Source organism: Chlorella variabilis, assembly GCF_000147415.1.
Source record: "Chlorella variabilis unplaced genomic scaffold CHLNCscaffold_6, whole genome shotgun sequence".
NCBI classification, from domain to species: Eukaryota; Viridiplantae; Chlorophyta; class Trebouxiophyceae; order Chlorellales; family Chlorellaceae; genus Chlorella; species Chlorella variabilis.
In genome coordinates, this window is record NW_005435082.1 from 1 (window position 1) to 19,127 (window position 19,127).

A 19,127-nucleotide genomic window follows, 5' to 3' on the forward strand; every position below is an offset into this window, starting at 1 on the left:
GGCGTTCTGAGGCCAGATTCGGATTCGGCGTGGTCGATTTGGGGGGGTCACATGGTCTGAGGCATTTCTCTGGGGGGCTCATCCCACTGCCTCGAGCACTTGTTCGGATTCCAAAAGCCACACGGTGCTGGGCAGCTGGGCGTGTGCAGGGCGGTGCAGGGGCTTGGCCAGGGGGCGGCCGACCCACCTGAGGCCACCACCGTGCTCCTGGGGTCCGAAATAGTGGGGGGCCCAGGGCAGAGCACCAGGTGAGAGGCACTGGTGGCCCTGCCAAGCCCCTGGCATCGCCCAGCCGAACAGGCTACAGCTGGCAGCAGGGGGAGATGGACAGGCACGGCCGTTCTGGCCCATCCACAGGGCTCCAAAGCACAAACCCGGGTATCCCCGGATCCCTCTCGACGAGAGGAAGACGGCCATGTGCTCAGGCGAGGGAGATTCGGTGCACAGCTCCAACGGCACCCGCTTCTGTGCACACAGCCGATCTCAGCTCCCACACCAAGCACAGGGGGGGGCCACAACTTGGTGGCCAGGCCGAGTTTGGGGGCAAACCAAGTTGGTGAACTGCTCTTCTCGTCGAGGGGCGTCCGTCCAGCACCTCAGAGGGCGGCTGAGAGCAGCCACACACGGTTCGAGGAGGGGGGTTTGGAGAATACTAGGGTCTATATACTAAACCCTAAAAATCGCTGCCTCCCCCCTCCCGCCCACTGCTTTCTCAACGGGCCCGAGCCGGGGCTGCCCTCATTGCATACATAGTGCGCCTTTCCCTGCTTTTCTAGTGACCTAGCGTTCCGCACTGCCGTTTGGCCAGCCCATGCTCCCGTACCGTTGCGTTTCTCCCCAATGCGCCATGCCACTTTGCCAGTCATACACACGTTTCGATGCGTGCCCTGTCAGCTGCTTGCGTTGCATGTCGCCTTGCTCCACCCCTGTTTTATTGCTTTCTCTGCTTTCGCCCGGTTCCCGTCCCGTTTCGGCGGGGAGTCTATGTTGCAAGCTAGTTCTTGCTTTACCAGACTTTAAGCCCATACACGCAAACCTCTTCCCATGGTGCACACGTTTATTCCCGCGGTCCACAACTTTAATCCCATGGTGCACAACCTCTTCCCATGGTCCACACACCCTCCACCTGCCATGCACCAGCTGGCGGCCGACAGTACCCAAGCCGTACCGCCGCGCACCGCCCGTGGAGCCATACCCCCAAACGCAGCCCTATTCACATGTAGCGGGATCCCCCGACATCTTGCCCTTCCAAGGAATTCCAGCTTGACCGGCAGGCTTGCATTGCGGCACTACACATACATCGCAAGCAGCATGGAATGCCAGGCAGCATGAATGCGCTACGCGTTGCGCGCCTTTTTGCTGCGCCCGCCGGCCGCCGGCGGCGCCACCCCAACGCTGCCCTCCGCCAGCTGCGTGCCTGCCGGGCCCCGGGTCAGCCTCACCACGTGCTGGCACAACTGCTGGAATGCTGCGTTGTGGCTGACGCATAGCACTTGGCGGCAGGCCGAAACCGAGGTGCCGCTGCCATTGTTTCCGCTGCCACTCAGCGTGCAAAACAGGCGGGCCACCTGCAGGTGCAAAGGGCCAAGCCAACCTTGCTGGCAGTTGTGGTCGTTCCCTTGCCTTGCGGCCCCATCCGCTCAGCCACCACTCATGAGGTGATCACCAGCGCCTGGTTGGTCTCGTCCAGCGCCGCGTCCACCTCGTCCATCAGCAGCAACGAGGTGGCAGCGCCTGACATGGAGGCCTACACCCCAAGTGCAGCAGGGCTTTCTTGCCAAGTGGGACCGTGGCAGCCATCGCCATGAAAGCGGAACAGGATGTGCACCATGGCCAGGCAAGAGAAGGCCAGCGCTTCAGCTCACCGCCACGGTAAAGGCCAGGGCAACCATGGTGCGTTGTCCACCCGAAAGCGCATCCAGCCCAGTGCGCCACTCCCCACTGCCACCATCTGCAATGTCGCTGGGAGCCTCATCTGCCGCTGCAGCGCCGGCCGGGCTGTGCGCAAACTCGAGACGCACGCCCTCGTGCACTTCTGCACCCACCTGCATGGACTACCTGGCGGCACGAGTTTAAGCAGCTTGGGAACAAACTTGGACCCCAAGCAACCGCTCCCGAGAGCCCCACTGGGCCAGTCCCTAGTTACCTTGCGCAAGCGCAAGTGGTAGGCGGGCATCACAGCGGCCACCAGCGACTGGAAAGTGGTGGCGATGGCCCTGAACACCGCTTCGTTCATAGCCAGCACCTGCACACGGGCGAGCAGGCAGGCACGTTGGCAGGCCATCTCGGCAGCGGCCTGCAGGCGCACCAGCGCAGCAGTTGCGCTCCAACAAGCCCACCCACCCCTCCCTGGCAAGCCCACCTGGCTGTTGGCACAGGTGATGCCCTCTTGCAGCCGCTGGGCCGCTGTCTCCAGCGTGGCGGCCTGCTGCCTGGAGGCCACCAGCCGCGCCTGCTGCTCCCGGAAGCGCAGCTGCTCGCTGAGTGGCAGGCTGGCGGCAGAGATGTGCTGCCGCTCCTGCAGCAGCCGGACACGCTGGCGCGCCAGCTTGGCGCAGGCCTGCTGCACCTGATCCACCGATTGCGTGCCGCTACCGCTGCTGCCATGATCGCCGCGACTCTGCGGAGCCTGCACGACGGCCCCCAGCTCTGGAACCTCCCTCAGCAGCGCCTGCAGCTCCTGCTGCAAGTCACGCTGCACACCCTCCAGGCACACGGCTGCAGCGCGCAGCCGGGCCGCTGCTACCTCTGCCGCATCAAGGGCCTGCTCCGCCATGCTGAGCTGATTGGCAGTCCGCTCCCCTTCCTTCTGGCGGTCTGCCACAGCAGCAGACTGCTCGCAGTGCTCCTGCTGCTTGGCCAGCAGTGCTGCCATGGCACTGGCAAGCTCCCCGCGGCGGCTGTCCATCACGGCAGCCCAGGCTGGCTCGGCCTGCAAGAGCGCAAGCTCGTCCTCAGCAGCAGCAACCCTGGCAGCCGCCTCTGCCAGCTCAGCTGCAGCAGCCTGGGCCCGCCGCTCCAGCGCCACGGCGGACACAGCGAGCCGCTGCTGCTCCCTGCCCAACGCTGCCTGTGCACCGCTGTTGCTACCGCCGGCGCCCTCCGCATCCAAACTCTGAAGCAGCTGCCGCTTGGCTGCCAGCTCAGCCTGCATCCTGGCAACCACCGCTGCAGCGTCTGCATGTGCGGCACGCTGCCTGGCAAGCTGTAGCTGGCATGCATGCACCTCGCGCTCTGCTGCAGCCAGCTCAGCACTTGCTGCCTCAGCAGCATCCTCCTGCTGCTGTGCATCAAGCTGCTGCTGCTGGCAAGCGTCCAGCACCACCTGCGCTGATGCCACCTCCTGCTGCACCGCCGCCAGCTGCCTCTCAGCCGCGGCCAGGCTGATCTTGAGGTGCATGGGCGACTGGCTGACGGCAATGCCGGGGCCCCGCCAGCCGCCCTGCACCACAACACACACGGATGCAGGGTGAGGGGCAGCCAGCAGCAGTCAATGCTGGCCGAGCAAAAAGCTGAGGGAAGATGCGCGGTGGAGAGGTGGCAGCCGCCTTGCCTGCAGGGTGCCGCGCGAGGTGACCTTGCCGTCTGGAGTGATGGAGGGGATGCTGAAGCGGTTGATGAGCTGCTCAGCCACTTCAGCAGCACAGCGAGGGAGGCAGGCAGCAGATGTGTCTCCATGAGGACATGCGGGCATGTGGGCATGCTGGTCAGCACTGCTGCAGGTGCCGTGACCGCCCCAAAGCCTTCCAACAGCAACGGCGTATCTCTCGAACTCAAGCTGCAGACGCACTAGCACGCTAGCCTACCTGCATCAGTGGCCGCAATGACGTGGCCGCCAAAGGCGCGCAGGACGGCGGGGCGGTAGCTCGCCTCAGAGTGCAGCAGGTCCACTGGCAGCACCACCTGGCCTGCGGCCAGAGACAGGGGAAGCGTTGAGGCACAGCACGAGCACACACTGCTGAGGTGCAGCATAGCAGGATGCGTGGCTGCACTGCAATCGCTCAGCCGCTGCAGCTGCCTGCAGCACTAGTGTGGTACTCACCGCTGGGGAAGTGCTGGGTCGCACGGCGCTGCTGCAGGGTGTGGTCTGTAGCCACCAGGCTGTCCAGAGGCCAGATGCGGGTCCCGCCCCCTGCCGCCAGCAGCTGCCCAGCCGCCTCCAAGCTGTCCACCACCACCACATCCAGCTTGCTGCCGGCCAATACCTGCAGTGCTGTAGCATACTGCTGGCAGCGTTGCGGCTCCTGCAGCGAGAAGCACTGGTGCAGCGGGCGCCAGGTAGCGCCGCTGCTGCTGGGTGCTGTCCGGCCCAGCTGTGCCGCAAGCATGCCCACCTCCACCTGCAGCTGCTGCTCCTGCTGCTGAATCTGCTGCAGGCGGCCCCGCTGCTGCACGGCCTCCATCTCCAGCTTCAAACGAAGCTGCGGCCGCCCTTGCCTGCTGCTGTCATCACAGCCAGGCTCCGATCCAGCCACCAGAGCAGCATTGCGAAGGCGCTGCTGCTCTACCTGCAGCTCCTGCAGCCTGCCGCTGGTCTCCATGGCAGTGGCTTTGGCAGCTGCCACTGCCAGCTCCTTGGCTGCCACAGCGGCAGCCAGCTGCCGCTCCTCGGCTGCCAGCGACGCGTGCAGAGCTGATAGAGTAGCTGCCGACTCGGCCTGCTGCAGTTCGGCATCCAGCCTGCAATGTGCCTGCTGGCATTCTGCCAGCTCCACTGCTGCTTGACTGTGGGTAGCAGCAAGCTGCTGGACCGCCGCGGCTGCCTGCTCCAGCTGGGCCTCCAGCTGGTGCCGCCGTTGCTGCTGCTCCATCAGCAGGCGCACTTCCTCCTCGGCTGCCGCAACTGCCTGCTGCAGCGGCAGTACCTCGTCACCACCAGTGACGCCTGCCTGCTCCTGAGCCGCTGCCAGCTGCTGCCTGGCGTCCTCGACCTCGCCCTGCCAGCGGTCCACCTGCACCCGCGCCTCTGCCAGCCTTGCCGAAGCTGCTTCGGTCGCGGCCTGACCAGCTGCCGCCTGCGAGCGGCACAGCTCGACCCCTGCCTGCAGCATGCCTGCCATCCGCTGAGCCATGTCAGCGGCCTCGTGGTCAATCTGATGCAGCCGTTCCACGGCCCGCAGTTTCTCGCCGTCTACTGCCGCCGCCTCTTCCTGCATTTTGCAGGAGCGAGTTCAGCTGTCCAGAAAACAGTGTGAAGACCTCCCGAGTGGCATTCGGCAAGCATCCCCAAGCACACTGTGTTTGGCAGAAGCATTCCTGATCTGCGGCAGCAAGCATTGCAGGTAGCGGCCACTCCACCCACCATGGTGGCCAGGCTGGCCTGCACCTCCACCACAGCCTTGCGTGTGCGCTTCAGCTCCTCAGAAGCGGCAGAAACCTCTTCGTTCCAGCGCCCTGCGCCAGCAGTGCAGCAGTGCGAGTGAGCAGCAGAGGCCATGTACCGGCAGAGGAATCGCAGCAGGCAGCTCATGTGCAGCATGCGTCTCATGCCAAGCAGCATGGCTCACCCAGGCCACTGGCCTCGGCCACCACAGCCGCCAGGTCTGCTGGGCTGGCGCTGTCGGCAAGCGACGTTACACGCGCTTGCTTGATGACAGCGGCAGCGCTGTCCAGGCACACACCCAGGCCGCGCAGGAACTCGCGCACCTCCTTGCCGCTGCGCTGCCTGCGGGTGGAGGCGGCGATGCAGGCGTGGGAGTTTAGGGCAGGCGTGCGCAAAATGCAGAAGCAGCATGGAGCGATCTTGCAGGCTTGATTTGCCAGCACGTTCCGCATCACTGGCGCGGTGCCTGCCCACCTGCCGTTGACCTTGTAGGCGCGAGTGCCGTCAGGGGTGAGCGCCGCTTGCACCGTGTGCATCTCCCGGCCCGTCCCGCGCCCGGTCTGCAGCTGAACGCAAACCTCGCAAACCTGCAGTGGCAGGATGTTAGGGGGATAAGAGGCAGGGCAGCAGTTGACAAGCAAAGGAAGGAGCTGTGCGCAAGGGGCAGTGAAGCAGGCGCACCCTGCCCCTCACCTGATTGCTGTCGCTGTTCTGCAGCTCCGCCAGCGACGCCACACTGAGGCTGCGTGGGGCGGCCGCGAAGGCAAAGCAGAGTGCGTCCAACAGTGAGGACTTGCCACAGCCGTTTGCACCTGAGCGGCAGCAGAGGTGGAACCATCAAACGAAGGAAACATCAAACAGGGCGCAAGGGATGGCGGAGGCAGCAAGGTGAGATACGAGGGTTGCTCAGAGAGGGGAGCATTCCAGCGGGCTTACCCACGATGACATTCAGCCCTCTACCGAAGCGAACATCAAGCTGGGAGACGGATTTGAAGCCTTGCAGCCGCACTGACGTGATGTGCGCCATGGCGGGAAGCGCGAGGCGGCCGGCGGCGGGAGCCGCTGCTGTCCGCTGCAGCAGGCGGCGGGCGGCCTGCAGCACCTCGGCGCCTTTACGAAGCACCACCCGCAGCTGCAGCCGTAGGGGGGCTGCCGAAAGCGGCGGGATCAGATAGCGATGCCACACCTGCACACTCGCAGCCCTCTGCTGCCCTCTGAGTAGCTGCTGTGATGAACCGCGCTGTGCTGGCAATTCCAATTGCGTTTGCTGTGCATGACTTCCTGCAGCGGCGCAGCACAGCGCGCCAAGTCAGCGGCGAGCCAACCTGGGGCAGCTACGGTCAGCCTCTTGCTCAGAAAGCATGCCACATCTACAAAGTTGTAATTACAACACCGATGTAGGGCAACGTAGGATCATTGCTGCCCCACCGGGGGCTGCTTCATGTGGCTGGCCGCCAGGCTGCGCACCAGTGCCAGCCGCGCCGTCTGCACAGCCGCTGCCAGCATGCTGCCCTGCTTTCCCGGCGGCAGCCGCCCCTCCGCGTTCTGTACGGCAGGCAAGGCATGGCAGAGGTGGGTGTGGGCGCAGCCGGCGCAGCCCCAGGGCAGCAGCAGCCGTGCGGCCCTCATCAGCAGCACAGTGAAGGAGAGCACAAAGGCAGCACCCACCAGCAGCCACTGCAGCAGGTACAGCACGTCTCGCTCAGACAGCTCCCCCGGCGGCATGACTGGCACCGCGGTGCACACCAGCTGCAGGCAGCTGTCCCGCATGGCCTCCGGGAGCTGCGCCAGCGCTGCCACCGCCGCGTGCATGCCGCCGCTGCCGCTGCCGCTACTGGTACCCCCCTTCAGCAGGCGGTGCACCGACAGGAGCGCTGCATTGCAGCTGCCTGGCGGCAAGGTCTCAAGCACAGGCTGCAGCGCGTCCAGGGCCGCCGCTTGCTCCTCTGACACACGGCCCTCGCTGACCGCGGCAGCCAGCGGCGCGAGCGCCTCGTTGACGCGGGGCACGTCGCCGCACCGCCCCAGCCAGGCCAGCGCCGCGCCCAGCATGCCCGCCTGCCAGCACAGCACGCCCTGCATGCGCTCCACGTCTGCGCCAGCGGCAGGTGGATATGGCGGGGGCAGGCGGGTGAGAGGGGTGCAACCAGCAGACGGGCATGCAGGCACCTGCAGAAGCAGGCCCGGTAGCAGCAGACGCACAGCCAACCGCCCACACCCTCCGCCCACGTAGCCCGTCCCCGGCAGCCGCCTCACCCTCCGCCACCCGCGTCAGCCCGTGGTAGCGCGCCAGCTCCGCGCCCTTGCGCGCCACCCACGGCTCCGCCGCCTCCAGCGGCAGCCGGCGCAGCAGCGCCTCCAGCGCCGCCTGTCCGTGTGCGGGGCACCAGGCCAGGTAGGCGGCGGCCAGGGGCCAGGTGGGGGCGTGGGCCATCAGCGAGGAGGCATACTCCAGCGTGTAGAACTCCACCTGGCTGCCGCCCAGGTGAGGCAGCTCGCGCCCCAGCACGCCCGCGCCTGCAGGGCAAGGCAGCGCCAGCGGCGGCGGCACAGGCAGCGCAGTCAAGGCGCAGCAGGACGGCGACCCAAGGCAGCGCGCCCTGCAGGCCCGCGGACCCACAGGCAGGCACCCACCTCCCTTTCGCTTCTGCGCCAAACAATCGACAGCCACCCAGCCCTGCCCGGCACCGCAGTAGCGCGCCCTCACCCGCGGGGTGCGCCGCCATCAGGTCTGGCGCGTGCGCCATGAACCAGCTGGAGCAGAAGGAGGAGCAGACGCGCATGGCGGCCTGGGCATCCAGCTCGCAGCACGCCTCCAGCAGGGCCGCCGCCACTTGCAGGAAGTCGGAGGCGGAGGCGCCGCCGCCCGCCTCAAACGCGCGCTGCGCCAACTGGCGCAGCTCCGCCTGGGGGCGCGCCGCCGGGTAGACGTGCAGCAGCTGGGACACCAGCAGCTCCAGCCAGCTGGCGGCGGCCGCCGCCAGCGCCTCCTCGTCTCCCGCCAGCACGCCCAGCACGGCGCGCAGGCCGCGCGCCGTCGCCGCGTCCGCGCCCTCGCACGCCACCCACATGCCGCCGTCGGCCGCCAGCGCCGCGCTCTGCGCCTGCCAGGTGCGCCGGTAGGCGGCGAACTCGGAGGGGGTGGCGCACTCGCGCCCCGCGCCCTGCACCACGCCCGCCGCGCTGAGCACGGGGAAGCGGCGCAGCAGCAGCGTGGCCGCCTCCAGCGCGCCCACCAGCGCCCGCGCCGCGCCGTCCGCCGCCTCCAGCACCCCGCTGCCGTCGTAGCGCAGCCAGGCGGAGTGCAGGCCCAGCAGCTCGATGGCGTCGTCGATCCAGCCCAGGGCCACCAGGCGCGTCACGGCGGGCCAGTACGGCGGCTCGCCCTCGGGTAGCGACGCGCCGCGCAGCTGCGCCGCCACCGCGCCCGGCAGCGGCGAGGCCGCCACGCCGCCAGCCACCGCGGTGGCGTTGCCGCGCAGCCAGCGGGCCAGGTCCTGCGGGGGAGGGTGGGGGGTGCGGCTCAAGACGCCACACCTCCTGCTGCCTGCTGCTGACGCCAGCCCCAGCTGGCTTCAACCAGCGCAATGTCCCGCCTGCTCAGCCCCAGCAGAGGCGCCGCCGCTGTCACACCCGCTTCCTGCAGCCCCTGTCGGCTAGGCTGGCGGCCCACCTGCGCCACCATGCCCTCCCCGCCGCCGCCGCCGCCGCTGGAGGACGACTCCAGGAAGAAGAGGGACAAGAGGTCCCAGAGAGCGCGCTCCTGCAGCGCCGACAGCTCATCCGCCGTGGCCTCGGCGCCCCTGCAGGCGCACAGCATGGCGGCGGTATGTGGCTGGGAACAGCAATCCCGTGCAGCAGCACAGGCCTCCACAAGTCGACCACCCGCCCCTGCCACGACCCGACCGCCGCCCCGCACCTGACGCCGTCTGCGGCCAGGATGGAGCTCACTGTCTTGCTGTACTGCATCGCGGCGCTCCATCCCTCAGGGGAGAGGGGGTCCAGAGCCCGCTGGTGCAGCTGCTGGTAGAGGGCGACGGAGTCGTAGGCGATGCGGCGCTGTCCGGCCGTCAGCTGTCCCCTGCGGTATGGAACGGTGATCCAAAGAAATCGGGGATGCGAGCGAGGCAGGCGAGCAGTGCAGCGCTCGGAGGCAGGTGATCATGCGGTGCTCCCTCTGTGGGACGCTCACCACTGCACCACCGATGCCGTAGACTGCTCCTTGCCATTGGTATCAATGTCCGCCACGTGCAGCTCGTTGCCCAGCCCAAAACTGATGTGCAGGCGATTGCCGCGCGCAGGCACGGTGGCCAGCGTCACCGGCTCGCCATCCATCGTGTGTAGATTGTGTGCGGATCACAGGAGCGGCCGATGGGCCACTGATGACAGCAGTGCGGCGGCGCAGGGACGGGCGGGACGTGGCCTGGCGGCAGCTTGACCGATCAGAACAGACAGACAGAGGGGCCACTGTGCTTGTCCGTTACAGGAGCGCAGCACAATGCTACAAATCAACGACGCCTGGCGAGAGAGCTAGCGGGAAGACAGGCCTCATGCGGGCGGAGGCGGGTCGAGCTGCATCGACGCCGTGCCCTGCTGCGCCTGCTGCTGCTGCTGCTGCCCAGCGCCAGACGGGAAGGGCGATGACTGCCCCAGAGGCGACACCTGGCCTGGCGCTGCAGGGGGCGAGCCCATACTTGCTGCTGCTGCTGCGGGGCTCGGCGCCGCCCCTCCGGCACCGGCTGCAGCATTTGCCGCATCTATCCTGGCCCCAAGCGTAAACTTGAGCTTGATCTTGGGCGGCGGCGCCGCAGGCGGCTGCAGCGGCGCCGGGGCCGCGGCTGCTGGCGGCCCGGAATGGTGCGCGTCTGCTAGTGCCGGCTGCACGACAGGCAGCAACAGCACCGGGGTAGCACGTCAGCGTTGCCAGCATCGCAACAAAACCTTTAACTTGCATGCACTGGCGCCGCGCCAGAGCAGCAGATGCAACTGAAAAACAGCAATCACAGCACAGTTTCACGGCGTACACAAAGCCCCATCGTGCACACCAACCTGTGACTTGCCGCGCTTGATGCCCGCTGCACCAGCCGCAGGCGCTGCCATGGCAGGCAGCCCTGGCGGCCCCGGCGGCGGCACCATGCGATGCAGCGGGTAGGGCTTTGCCGCAGGGTCCTTGTACTGCGGAACATGCAGGGAAGGGTAGCGGGGCGGGCATTGGCACCCACACCACAAGCTGGTTGGGCTGTCCATCGCCTGCATTGCTCAGCCCCACCACTCACCGGCACAATGTATGCGTGTCTGGGCCCTGCCAGCTGCGGCGGTCGCTCATCTGCAGCAGGGACGAGTTCAGCAGGTAGAGGTGAAGGGACACACCAGGGAGGCAAACCATTGCTGCCTCTCCAGCTGCCAGTGTCAGGCGCGTGGTACGCCGCCTGCAAAGCCACCAGCCCGCTTACCTGTGCGCATCCACCTCTGAAACCTTAGCTCCTTGCTTTTTGGTTCTTTAGAAGGCGCCCACACCCGGTTCCAGCGCCGTACTCGTCCCGTGAACTCTCTCTGCCCATCATCACGGGTGTGGCGGCCGCGGGTGGCCATCTCGGTGCAGGAAAGGCCGGCGGGCGGGGCAGCGACGGCGGGGCGGCGGGGAGCTGTAATGCACGGGCCGCGGCCTGGCACGACTGGTGATCGTCTCCGGCTCTTAGGTGGGTGCCCAAGGGGTGCGGTTGAGCTAAACGGCGAAAGGACAGGCGGGTGATCGGCGGGCAGACACGCAGGCGGCCTCCCCTGCTCTGAAACACGGTGTGGCAAGCGCAGATGGCCGTGTGGAGCAGTGTCGACGTCTGATTGGCATGTACGCGTAGGCGCCGTGCCACGCTGTTGACATCAATTTTCTTTACGTCGATCCAACGCCACATGCCCTTGTTGCGCCCCTGGCCCATCTCATCGTTGTGATAGAGGACATAAGACTATTACAGGGCAGGACAGAGCTTATCAGCCCGCTCTCCACGGCGATCACATCCCGAGGCAGCAAGGGGGAGGCCCCAAGGGACGCAGAACTGGTCTTCGGACCATCTAGCACCCCTTTCAAGGCTGCCTTCATGGCCGCCATGGCCTACCCTGGCGCAGGGCGGCGGGAACCCGCCGGCCGCGAGCGGCGACCGCCGGCGCCTTCTAAGGCACCTCGCTCGCTGCTCCTCTTCCTCCTCACCACCCTCGCGGCAGCGGCGTCACTGCCAGCAGCCTCATCCCAGCAGGACTGGACTGTCGTTACAGACTTCTCCATGACCGGGGCGGGCGTGGAGGTGACGCGCGTGGGCGGCCCGCAGCAGCCCTTCCCCCGCTCCCCGCCACGCACCCTCGATCCCCAGTTGCTCACCGACTTTGCCCCAGCCTTCAACCTGCTGCAAGACGTGGCCCCTGCTGGCGACAACATGTTCACAGATACCGCCGAGCAGGTGTGTGAGAGATGCCGTGCCTGGGTGGCCGGGGTGCGGCAGCCGACACGCTTTGCTGCTCCCCCCTGCCAGGCAGTGTGGCCCTCCCACCTCCTGCCGTGCTCCCAACTCCTGCAGTACGTGGCCACCATCCACCACGGCTTTGTGGAGGGCGAGGGCGGGTTGGTGTACGACGACGCCGGCCGCGCCTACCACCCGCCCCACTTCTTCTTTGCACGCACCTCGCCGCTCCTGCCGCTGCCGCAGCGCTCTGTGGCCCAGGTGGGCTGCCTTGGGCTTGGGGTGTGGGGCAGGTTGTGCAGGGATGGAGTGGTGCATGCCCAATCATATATCTCCCTGCACTTCCCAATCACGTGCACTGCCCACCTGCAGGCGGCGGCCTCCTGCGAGCGCTTCTCCTCTCTGGCCAGCGTGGTGCAGCGGTACGGCCACATGTACTACCACTTTGTGGAGGAGGCGCTACCCAGGTGGGTCCAAGGAGGCCCGCCTGATTCCCATCGGGCATGGGGGTCCCTCGGGGCCTTCTGGCGGCACTCGATCAGCTGGGTGGCTGCATGCCAGTGGCAGCGCCGGGCCTTGCAGCCGACCCGCTCGCTCCCTTGCCCTGCAGGGTTGCGCTGCTGATGAAGAGCGGGCGGCTGACGTCTGACGTCAAGCTGCTGACCTGGGGCCAGCCGTACGAGGCGGAGGTGAGCCAGAGGGGTGGCTGGGCTGGGCCTTGCTGCAAACGGTTGCCGATCTGCTGTGCCTGGCAACAGGCTTGGCGCCGCCAAGCTTGGTGCCACCAGGGCCCGACCCGCAGCCCTCTGCACCTGCTGCTGCCCTGCCCGCCTTGCGTGCGCACACCGACGCCAAGCTGCCCCTTTGCAGTACCTGGAGCTGCTGGGCGTGCAGCGCTCCCAGATCGTGCCGTACAACGCCAGCAGGGTGTACTGCGCGGGTGAGGGGCGGCAGGCCGCTTCCCTCGCGTAGCCTGCTGCAGCGGCGGTGGTATGAGCCGATGCACTACACCAGCAGGCATCACCAGGTGCCCTGCGCTCATTGCCTGCAGACCGCCTGCTGGTGCCCACCCCCACTCCCCGCATCACGCCGCCTCGTGAGGGCCTGCAGCTGGTTCGCCAGGGGCTGGGCGTGCAGACGCTGCCAGAGGTAAGGCGCAGGACGGCTGGATGCTGCTGCCCTCGCTAATGCGACAGCTGCGCGCAGGCTGAGGCGGTTGCCGTCCTCTGGGTATACGTATGTGGAGCAGGTGGTGCACCCATGGGCCGGCTTGCCACCCCCGGCTGTCACCCACCCACCCCAACCACCTCATGCCCAGCAGGCCCAGCGCGACCTGCTCATCTACGTGTCCCGCAGCGAGGAGCCCACGCGGCGGGTGGCTAACGAGGAGGCATTGCTGGCAGGTGGGCGGCCGGCCGGCTGGCTGCACCCGGCAGGCTGACAAGGCATCATCACGCCGCTGACTGCCGGTCTGCCGACCCCGCATGCGTGTGCCTGCACGTGCCTGCCCCCGCATCGCTGCAGCCATTCGCGCCGCCTTCCCCCAGCAGCCGCTGGTGGTGTTCAGCGGCGGAGTGGGCGCCGCCGAAACCGTCGCCCTGTTCCAGCGCGCGCGCCTGGTGGCGGGGCCCCACGGCGCCGGCCTCTCCCACATCCTCTTCTCAGCGCCGGGCACCACAGGCAAGTGTGCTGTCCGGTAGCGGCAGTGATGCAGGCTCCAGCCCGGCAGCAGTGATGCGGAGCTGGCATTGCCGGGGTCTGCATGCCGCCCGCTGCCCTCCTTCCAACCCAACCCTGCCCTCCACCTGCATGCCCCACCTCTGTGCACCCCACCCCACCCCGCACTGCAGTGGTGGAGTTCCTGTTCATGGCTGACCCGCCCCTCATGTTCTGGCACACCGCCGCCGCGCTGCAGCAGCAGTACTGGCTGCTGCCGGTGCCGCAGGCATACTGGATGCAGGAGGCGATGCAGGTGCGCTGCATGGGCGGCACCAGTGCAGCAGCGGCAGCGGCAGCCTGCTGCACCAGCCGCGTGCGATGCATGGCTGGTGGGCCAGCGCTGCAGGATCTTGCTGCGCCATCTCAGCTGACTGCAGTCCGCCAACACTGCCCCCCGCAGGTGCCTGTGGATGAGGTGGTTGACATCCTGACGGCGGCGCTGGCCCCCAAGCCTCCCTCCCCTCCCGCCTGCATCCCCGGCACATACGCCGACACACGCGACGGCCCTGCGCGGTGCACCGCCTGCGCCGCTGGCACGTACGCCTTCAACGCCGGTGCCGCGGCATGCAAGCCGTGCGCGGCGGGGCGCGTGGCGTCGGCCCTGGGCAGCGCCGCCTGCCGCACCTGCCAGCCCGGCACCTACAGCAGCGCCGATGGCCGCGCCTGCCTGCCGTGCCCAGAGGGTGAGCTGGCAGGCGCTTGCTGCTTCCTTGGGCCGCTGCCCTGTGTTCCCTTCCCCGCCGCACGTGTCGCCACGCATGCGTTGGGACGTCGTCACGCATACGTTGGGCCGCACCTGCCCCAAAGCCCTGCAGGCACCTTCAGCCTGCTGCCCGGCGCGTGGAGCGTCGCGCAGTGCCTGACCCCTGAGCAGCGCCGCCATGAGCAGGAGGGCCAGGCCGCCAGCGTGCAGCTGCTCAGGTGAGGGCGCAGGGGCGGGGTTGCAGCGACTGGGCGGGCCGGCTCCGGCGGTACCAGTGGTGCCTGCTGCCAGCTGGCCAGCACCACGCCGCTATGGCTGACACAGCTTCGGAACCCTGCCCGCTCGTCTCCCGCCCCCCTGCAGCAAGCTGAGCCCCGTATTTGCCGACCAGCGCCGCCTGCTCGCCCAGCAGGTGAGCTCTCTTTTGCCCTAGAGCGCTGCGGCGGGGGGCAAGGGCCAGACTGCATCGACGCTGTCCATGCCGCCCTGCGGCCTCAGGCTGGTCCGACCCTTGGCGCGCCCAGGGGCTCCTCCGCTGCCCTCCATTCCCTGCAGGGCGGCGGCGCCGGCTTGACCGCGGCCGACCTCTGCGCTGCCCAGCAGCTGGCAGCCGGCTCGTCTGATCTGTACCGTGGCCCCTACCTGCTGCCAGGCGGTACCATCAACTGCACGCAGGCGGTTGTGCCGACCTTCCCCGGTACGTGCTGGGCCTGCAGTGGCGGTGGGGTGCAGCCTCCTGTGCTTGCTGCTGCTGCAACCTCTGCAGCGGGCTGCTGCAGCTCCTATTGTGCTCAAAGGTGCCTCGTCCCTCTAACCTGTTCACACACCCTGTGCCCGCCTGCCTCCCTGCCCTCCAGAGCCCAGCCCACCCATCATCCTCATGGCCGGCTCCCCGCCCCCACCCCCGCCTGTGGTGGCGTTTGCGCCCTCTCCAGCGGTGGCGCTGCCACCGGTGGAAGTCCCCACGCTGCCCCTCATCCTGCTCTCCCCGCCCGCGCCGCCCATCCAGCCCGTGCCGGCCGAGGTCAAGGCTGCGGAGGTGCCGACAGTGGAGGTGGGGTGCCTGCAGGCTGGCTGGCTGGCTGGGTGTGTGTGGCTGGACTGCATAAGAGTTGCCGGCATCATGCATGTCAGTTCAGCCTCGCTCTCTGGCAGCCGCACATGTGCGTGCAGCTCTCGTTCTCGGCACAACCCAGCGAAACAGCCCTGCCCCCGCTGCGCACTCGCCGCAGGCGCCGCCGCCGCCCGCCGCCTCTCTGTACCCCGAGGAGAAGGCGGTGGTGGACGACTACGTGATCATACTGGTGTGCGTGCTGGGAGGCCTGGTGGTGCTGCCACTGCTGGCCTGGCTCATCCGGCGCTGCGTGCTGGCCCGCCAGCACCGCAAGGTGAGCGGCAAGGAGGTGGCGGTGTGTGGTGTGGGAGGTGTGCGGCTCCAGGGGAGTGGGGGGGAGGTGCTGGCCCCTCTGGGTTGGCAGCCTTGAATCCACCTCCTGAGTGGGAGAAACTGATCTGTGCTTCCCCCCATCCCACCCCCATTTTGACTGTGCAGTCCCGCGCCGCCGCCGCTGCCGGCTCCGCACCCATCCTGGGCAGCCAGTACGCGTACAGCAACCCCACTTTCCAGCCTGGCCAGGGCAAGGCGGTTGAGGGCGGCGACACGGCGCCGCTGCACATGATGTGATGAAGAGCCCTGAGCCGATGCGAGCAGGCTGAGCACTGTGCAGTCCTTCGCTGATGACACAACAGGCGGTTTCCCCGGCAAGCCCGCTGGTGACCAGCCCCGCTATTTGAACACTGGCACTGCCCGACGGCAGCAAATGACACCACTATCACACTACCCACTTGCGCCATTCTGATTGTTTAAAGGTGTAGAATTTGTGAAAAACAAGGTACACTGACAAGGAAAACTGGGCGCCAAAATGAGAGGCGCAGCTGGGGGGGGTGCCCCCCCCCCCCCCAGGCATCCAGGCAACGGCAGGCCCGCATGCCAGGTCGGGTCAAGTCAGAAGGTGAAGAAGCTGACAGGCTGGTTCTCCTCGCCATCCGACTCGCTGCCACTATCGCTTCCGTCGGAGTCTGCGCTGCCGCCCGCTCCAGCTCCCACTGCCCCTGCCGCAGCCGCAGCCGCAGCTGGGTCGCCGGCGGCAGCGGCGCCGCCGCCCGCCACGCCTTCCTGGCTGCTGCCGCCGCTGCCGCTGCTGGCCGCGTCGTCGTTGCTGTATGAAAGCAGCCCTCCCAGCAGGCCTTCCTGCTGTTGCTCCTCGCCAGCGCCACGCCCTGCCGGCCGCGCCTGCTGGGCTTCGCCGCCCGCTGCACCAGCTGGCTGCTCGCTGCCTGGCTGCTGCTGCTTGGCGGCTGCGGGGTGGGCTGCTGGCTGGGGTTGCTGCTGGGCCGCCAGCTGAGCGGGCGCCGGAACGCTGGGAGGCACCCAGCCGCCGATATCGAGCGGGCTCTTGTCGTCGCCTCGTGCCTGCCGCAGCATCTCTGCGTGCGAGGTCAGGTCCCTCCTCGGGGCAGCCGGAGCTGCCGCTGGGGGCCCTCGAGGCTGCTGCCCCCGCCCGTGTGACCCGCTGCCTGGCTGCTGGCGGTCGCCCCTGCCGCCGCCCCTGCTGCCGCCGCCGCCGCCGCCGCCGCCACCCCTGCCGCCGCCACCGCGCTGCGGCTGCCAGCCGCCGCCGCCGCCGCCCCTTCCGCCCAGGGCAGCAGCATTGCCGCCGGAGGCTGCCGCGGCGGTGGCTGCCAGGTGCGGCGCCGCGGCGCCCTGCTGCTGCCTGGCAGAGGGGCCTCCCTGCCAGGAGGCCTGCTCCACCGCCGACGCCGCCATGTCAGCGTAGGCACCCAGCCGCCGCCGCCGGTCTGCCTCTGCGGCCTGCCGCTGCAGCGCCTTGCGGTGCGCCGCGCCCTCCAGGTGAACCGCCATCTCCCGCTCGCTTCCCAGCGTGGCGTCGCATAGCTCGCAGCGGTGCAGAGCAGGCCCCGCCAGCTGCCCCGCCGCCGCCACCGCCGCCTGCGCGGCCGCCGCGGCGCCCCCCAGCGGCACGCCGCCCGTGGCGTTGGGCGGGCGGCGCTTGGCGGCGCGCTGCGGGCCGTCGCCGTACGTGTCCCGCGCGCCGCCGCCGCCGTCGCCTCCCTGCGCCGGTGGCATGGCCGGGGAGCGACAAAGCAAGATGTCGGCAGGGACGGTGGAGCGGCACCGGCGCAGGTGCCCAACTCAGCGCAGCGGCGGCCAAGCGGGGCGAGGCGCGCCACCTACCTCCCGCTTCTTTGCCCGCCAGTCTGCCGCCTTGTCCACCTTGCGCTGCAGCGCCGCCATCTGCTCAGCCAGCGAGGGCTGGTGGTGCGCCATGGCGTTCAGCTGCTGCTGCTAAAGGCGTGGCGCGCTGAGCGGTCGGCGGCGGCGGTGGCGGCGGCGGCGGCAGTAGCCAAGCTCTCAACAGCAGGCACGCCCGCTGCGCTTGGCAAATGCAAGAGGCCTCCCTCGCTGTTTTTGCACAAGCTTCGCGCCGCAGGCACTCGTGCCTTCTTGTGGATCACCCGCCGGCAGGGTTCCCCTGGTCCTCAACTACACCAGCTGGTTCTGCAGATTCCGGGGCGAAGGAATATAGATCGTCCTGTGAGTCACGTGGGCCCCTGGTGGGCTGAGGAGGGTGAGGAAAGGGGGACCGCTTCATGGGCCTGCCCGCGGCCCTGCGTCGCTCTTTACCCTCCTGGACCACGGATTGGCGCATCACACTATGGCTACCGTGCTGAGCTCCAAGGTGGGCGAGAGGATGCATGGAACAGCCGCTGAGGGCAGCACAGGCCGCCCATTGCGCTCCAGAGCGTGCCCTGCAATGGATGGACGACATCCCGATGCCTAGGAGCCCATCCTGGCCCCACAGCTGGGTCGGGCCATCTGGGCAGGGTTGTTCACAGCACCCACATTGCCCTTTGTGCTGCCGCAGGCCTGCGTGGCCCAGCCCCTGAAGACGGGCACGGCCTCCGCGCGCCGCCAGGTGGGCCGCTGTCCTCGCCCCATCAACATGCCCTGGCATGTTGATGCAGGTGCTGCCCTTCCACCCAGGGCGCCCAGTCAGCCTTCAGGCAGCACCGGTCATCCGATTGGCACGCACGGGAGGCCGGCAGATAGCTGCCCAGCCAACAGTCCTGTATTGGCGCCCCGCCGCGCCCGCAGGCCCGCGTGGCAGTGGTGAGCGTGTCGGCCCTGGCCCAGCGCGCAGAGTACATCTGGCACGACGGCCAGGAGGGGCAGCCTATCAAGGTGCGGGGAGACGCGGATTCGCGACGGCAGCCGGTCTCCCTGCCCGCACACACCCGCGGGCCCAGCCTGCCGGCCTGGAGCGGCTCCTCTCAACCCACACGCCCGCCTCCCGCCTCCCTCGTCCCCCCGGCGCCCACAGGGCGCCGTGTTCAACGAGATGCGCTCCAAGACCAAGGTCATCCAGAAGCCCATCACCAACTTTGACGCCGCCGCCTTCCCCGACTGGTCCTTTGACGGCTCCTCCACCGGCCAGGCCGAGGGCAAGAGCTCCGACTGCATCCTGCGGTGAGGGCCGCTGGCATTATACGATGGCTTGTGGTCACGGGCACCGGGCGCCCAGCCTCCGCCTCGCCTGGACCATCGATGCAGCCCAGCATGCCGCTTTCATGCCTGCATCTGCCGCCGCCGCGGCTCGCCCACCCGCCACCCCTTCCCGCCCGCCCGCCGCCCCGCCTGCAGGCCCGTGTGCGTCGTGCCCGACCCGATCCGCGGCGGCGACGACGTGCTGATCATGTGCGACGTGCTGGACCCCACCGGGGCGCCCCACCCCACCAACACCCGCGCCAAGGTGCGCACGCCGGCGCCCCGGTGCCACGGCCTGCTGCACACGCCGCGCTGGCCGCGGCGGGCACGCGGGGGCTGCCTGTCTGCGCTCCAGCTGGCCCC

The 19,127-nt window shown here is 68.4% G+C and overlaps 3 protein-coding genes across 3 annotated transcripts in view; 2 read left to right on the top strand and 1 right to left on the bottom strand.

Annotated features, from left to right (window-relative positions):
* Positions 1-1,337: 1,337 nt before the first annotated feature.
* CHLNCDRAFT_51187 (hypothetical protein) lies at positions 1,338-10,915 on the bottom strand (the record flags this gene model as incomplete). Its single annotated transcript, XM_005849165.1, has 24 exons — positions 1,338-1,568; positions 1,866-2,045; positions 2,147-2,245; positions 2,363-3,442; positions 3,578-3,633; positions 3,807-3,908; positions 4,043-5,150; positions 5,303-5,394; positions 5,508-5,665; positions 5,798-5,910; positions 6,017-6,135; positions 6,260-6,455; positions 6,518-6,604; positions 6,752-6,868; positions 6,992-7,416; positions 7,580-7,840; positions 8,031-8,820; positions 8,997-9,126; positions 9,243-9,404; positions 9,516-9,646; positions 9,986-10,201; positions 10,373-10,498; positions 10,600-10,649; positions 10,777-10,915. 24 exons carry the CDS (start codon positions 10,913-10,915, stop codon positions 1,338-1,340), a joined length of 6,168 nt encoding a protein of 2,055 aa, XP_005849227.1.
* A 503-nt stretch (positions 10,916-11,418) lies between these two features.
* CHLNCDRAFT_143429 (hypothetical protein) lies at positions 11,419-15,991 on the top strand (the record flags this gene model as incomplete). Its single annotated transcript, XM_005848956.1, has 17 exons — positions 11,419-11,775; positions 11,893-12,036; positions 12,148-12,242; positions 12,386-12,464; positions 12,646-12,715; positions 12,827-12,924; positions 13,097-13,178; positions 13,300-13,461; positions 13,626-13,747; positions 13,895-14,177; positions 14,310-14,415; positions 14,561-14,609; positions 14,753-14,894; positions 15,055-15,251; positions 15,430-15,585; positions 15,750-15,877; positions 15,979-15,991. The coding sequence occupies 17 exons, from the start codon at positions 11,419-11,421 to the stop codon at positions 15,989-15,991; spliced, it is 2,283 nt and encodes a 760-aa protein (XP_005849018.1).
* A 1,943-nt stretch (positions 15,992-17,934) lies between these two features.
* Positions 17,935-19,127, top strand: part of CHLNCDRAFT_143431 (hypothetical protein) — a gene marked incomplete at both ends in the record, with an annotated part of 3,378 nt that continues 2,185 nt past the window's right edge. The window contains 5 exons of the mRNA XM_005848957.1: positions 17,935-17,958; positions 18,145-18,195; positions 18,375-18,461; positions 18,601-18,746; positions 18,921-19,029. Coding sequence (XP_005849019.1) covers positions 17,935-17,958; positions 18,145-18,195; positions 18,375-18,461; positions 18,601-18,746; positions 18,921-19,029 — 417 coding nt within the window. The remainder of the gene's footprint in view (positions 17,959-18,144; positions 18,196-18,374; positions 18,462-18,600; positions 18,747-18,920; positions 19,030-19,127) is intronic.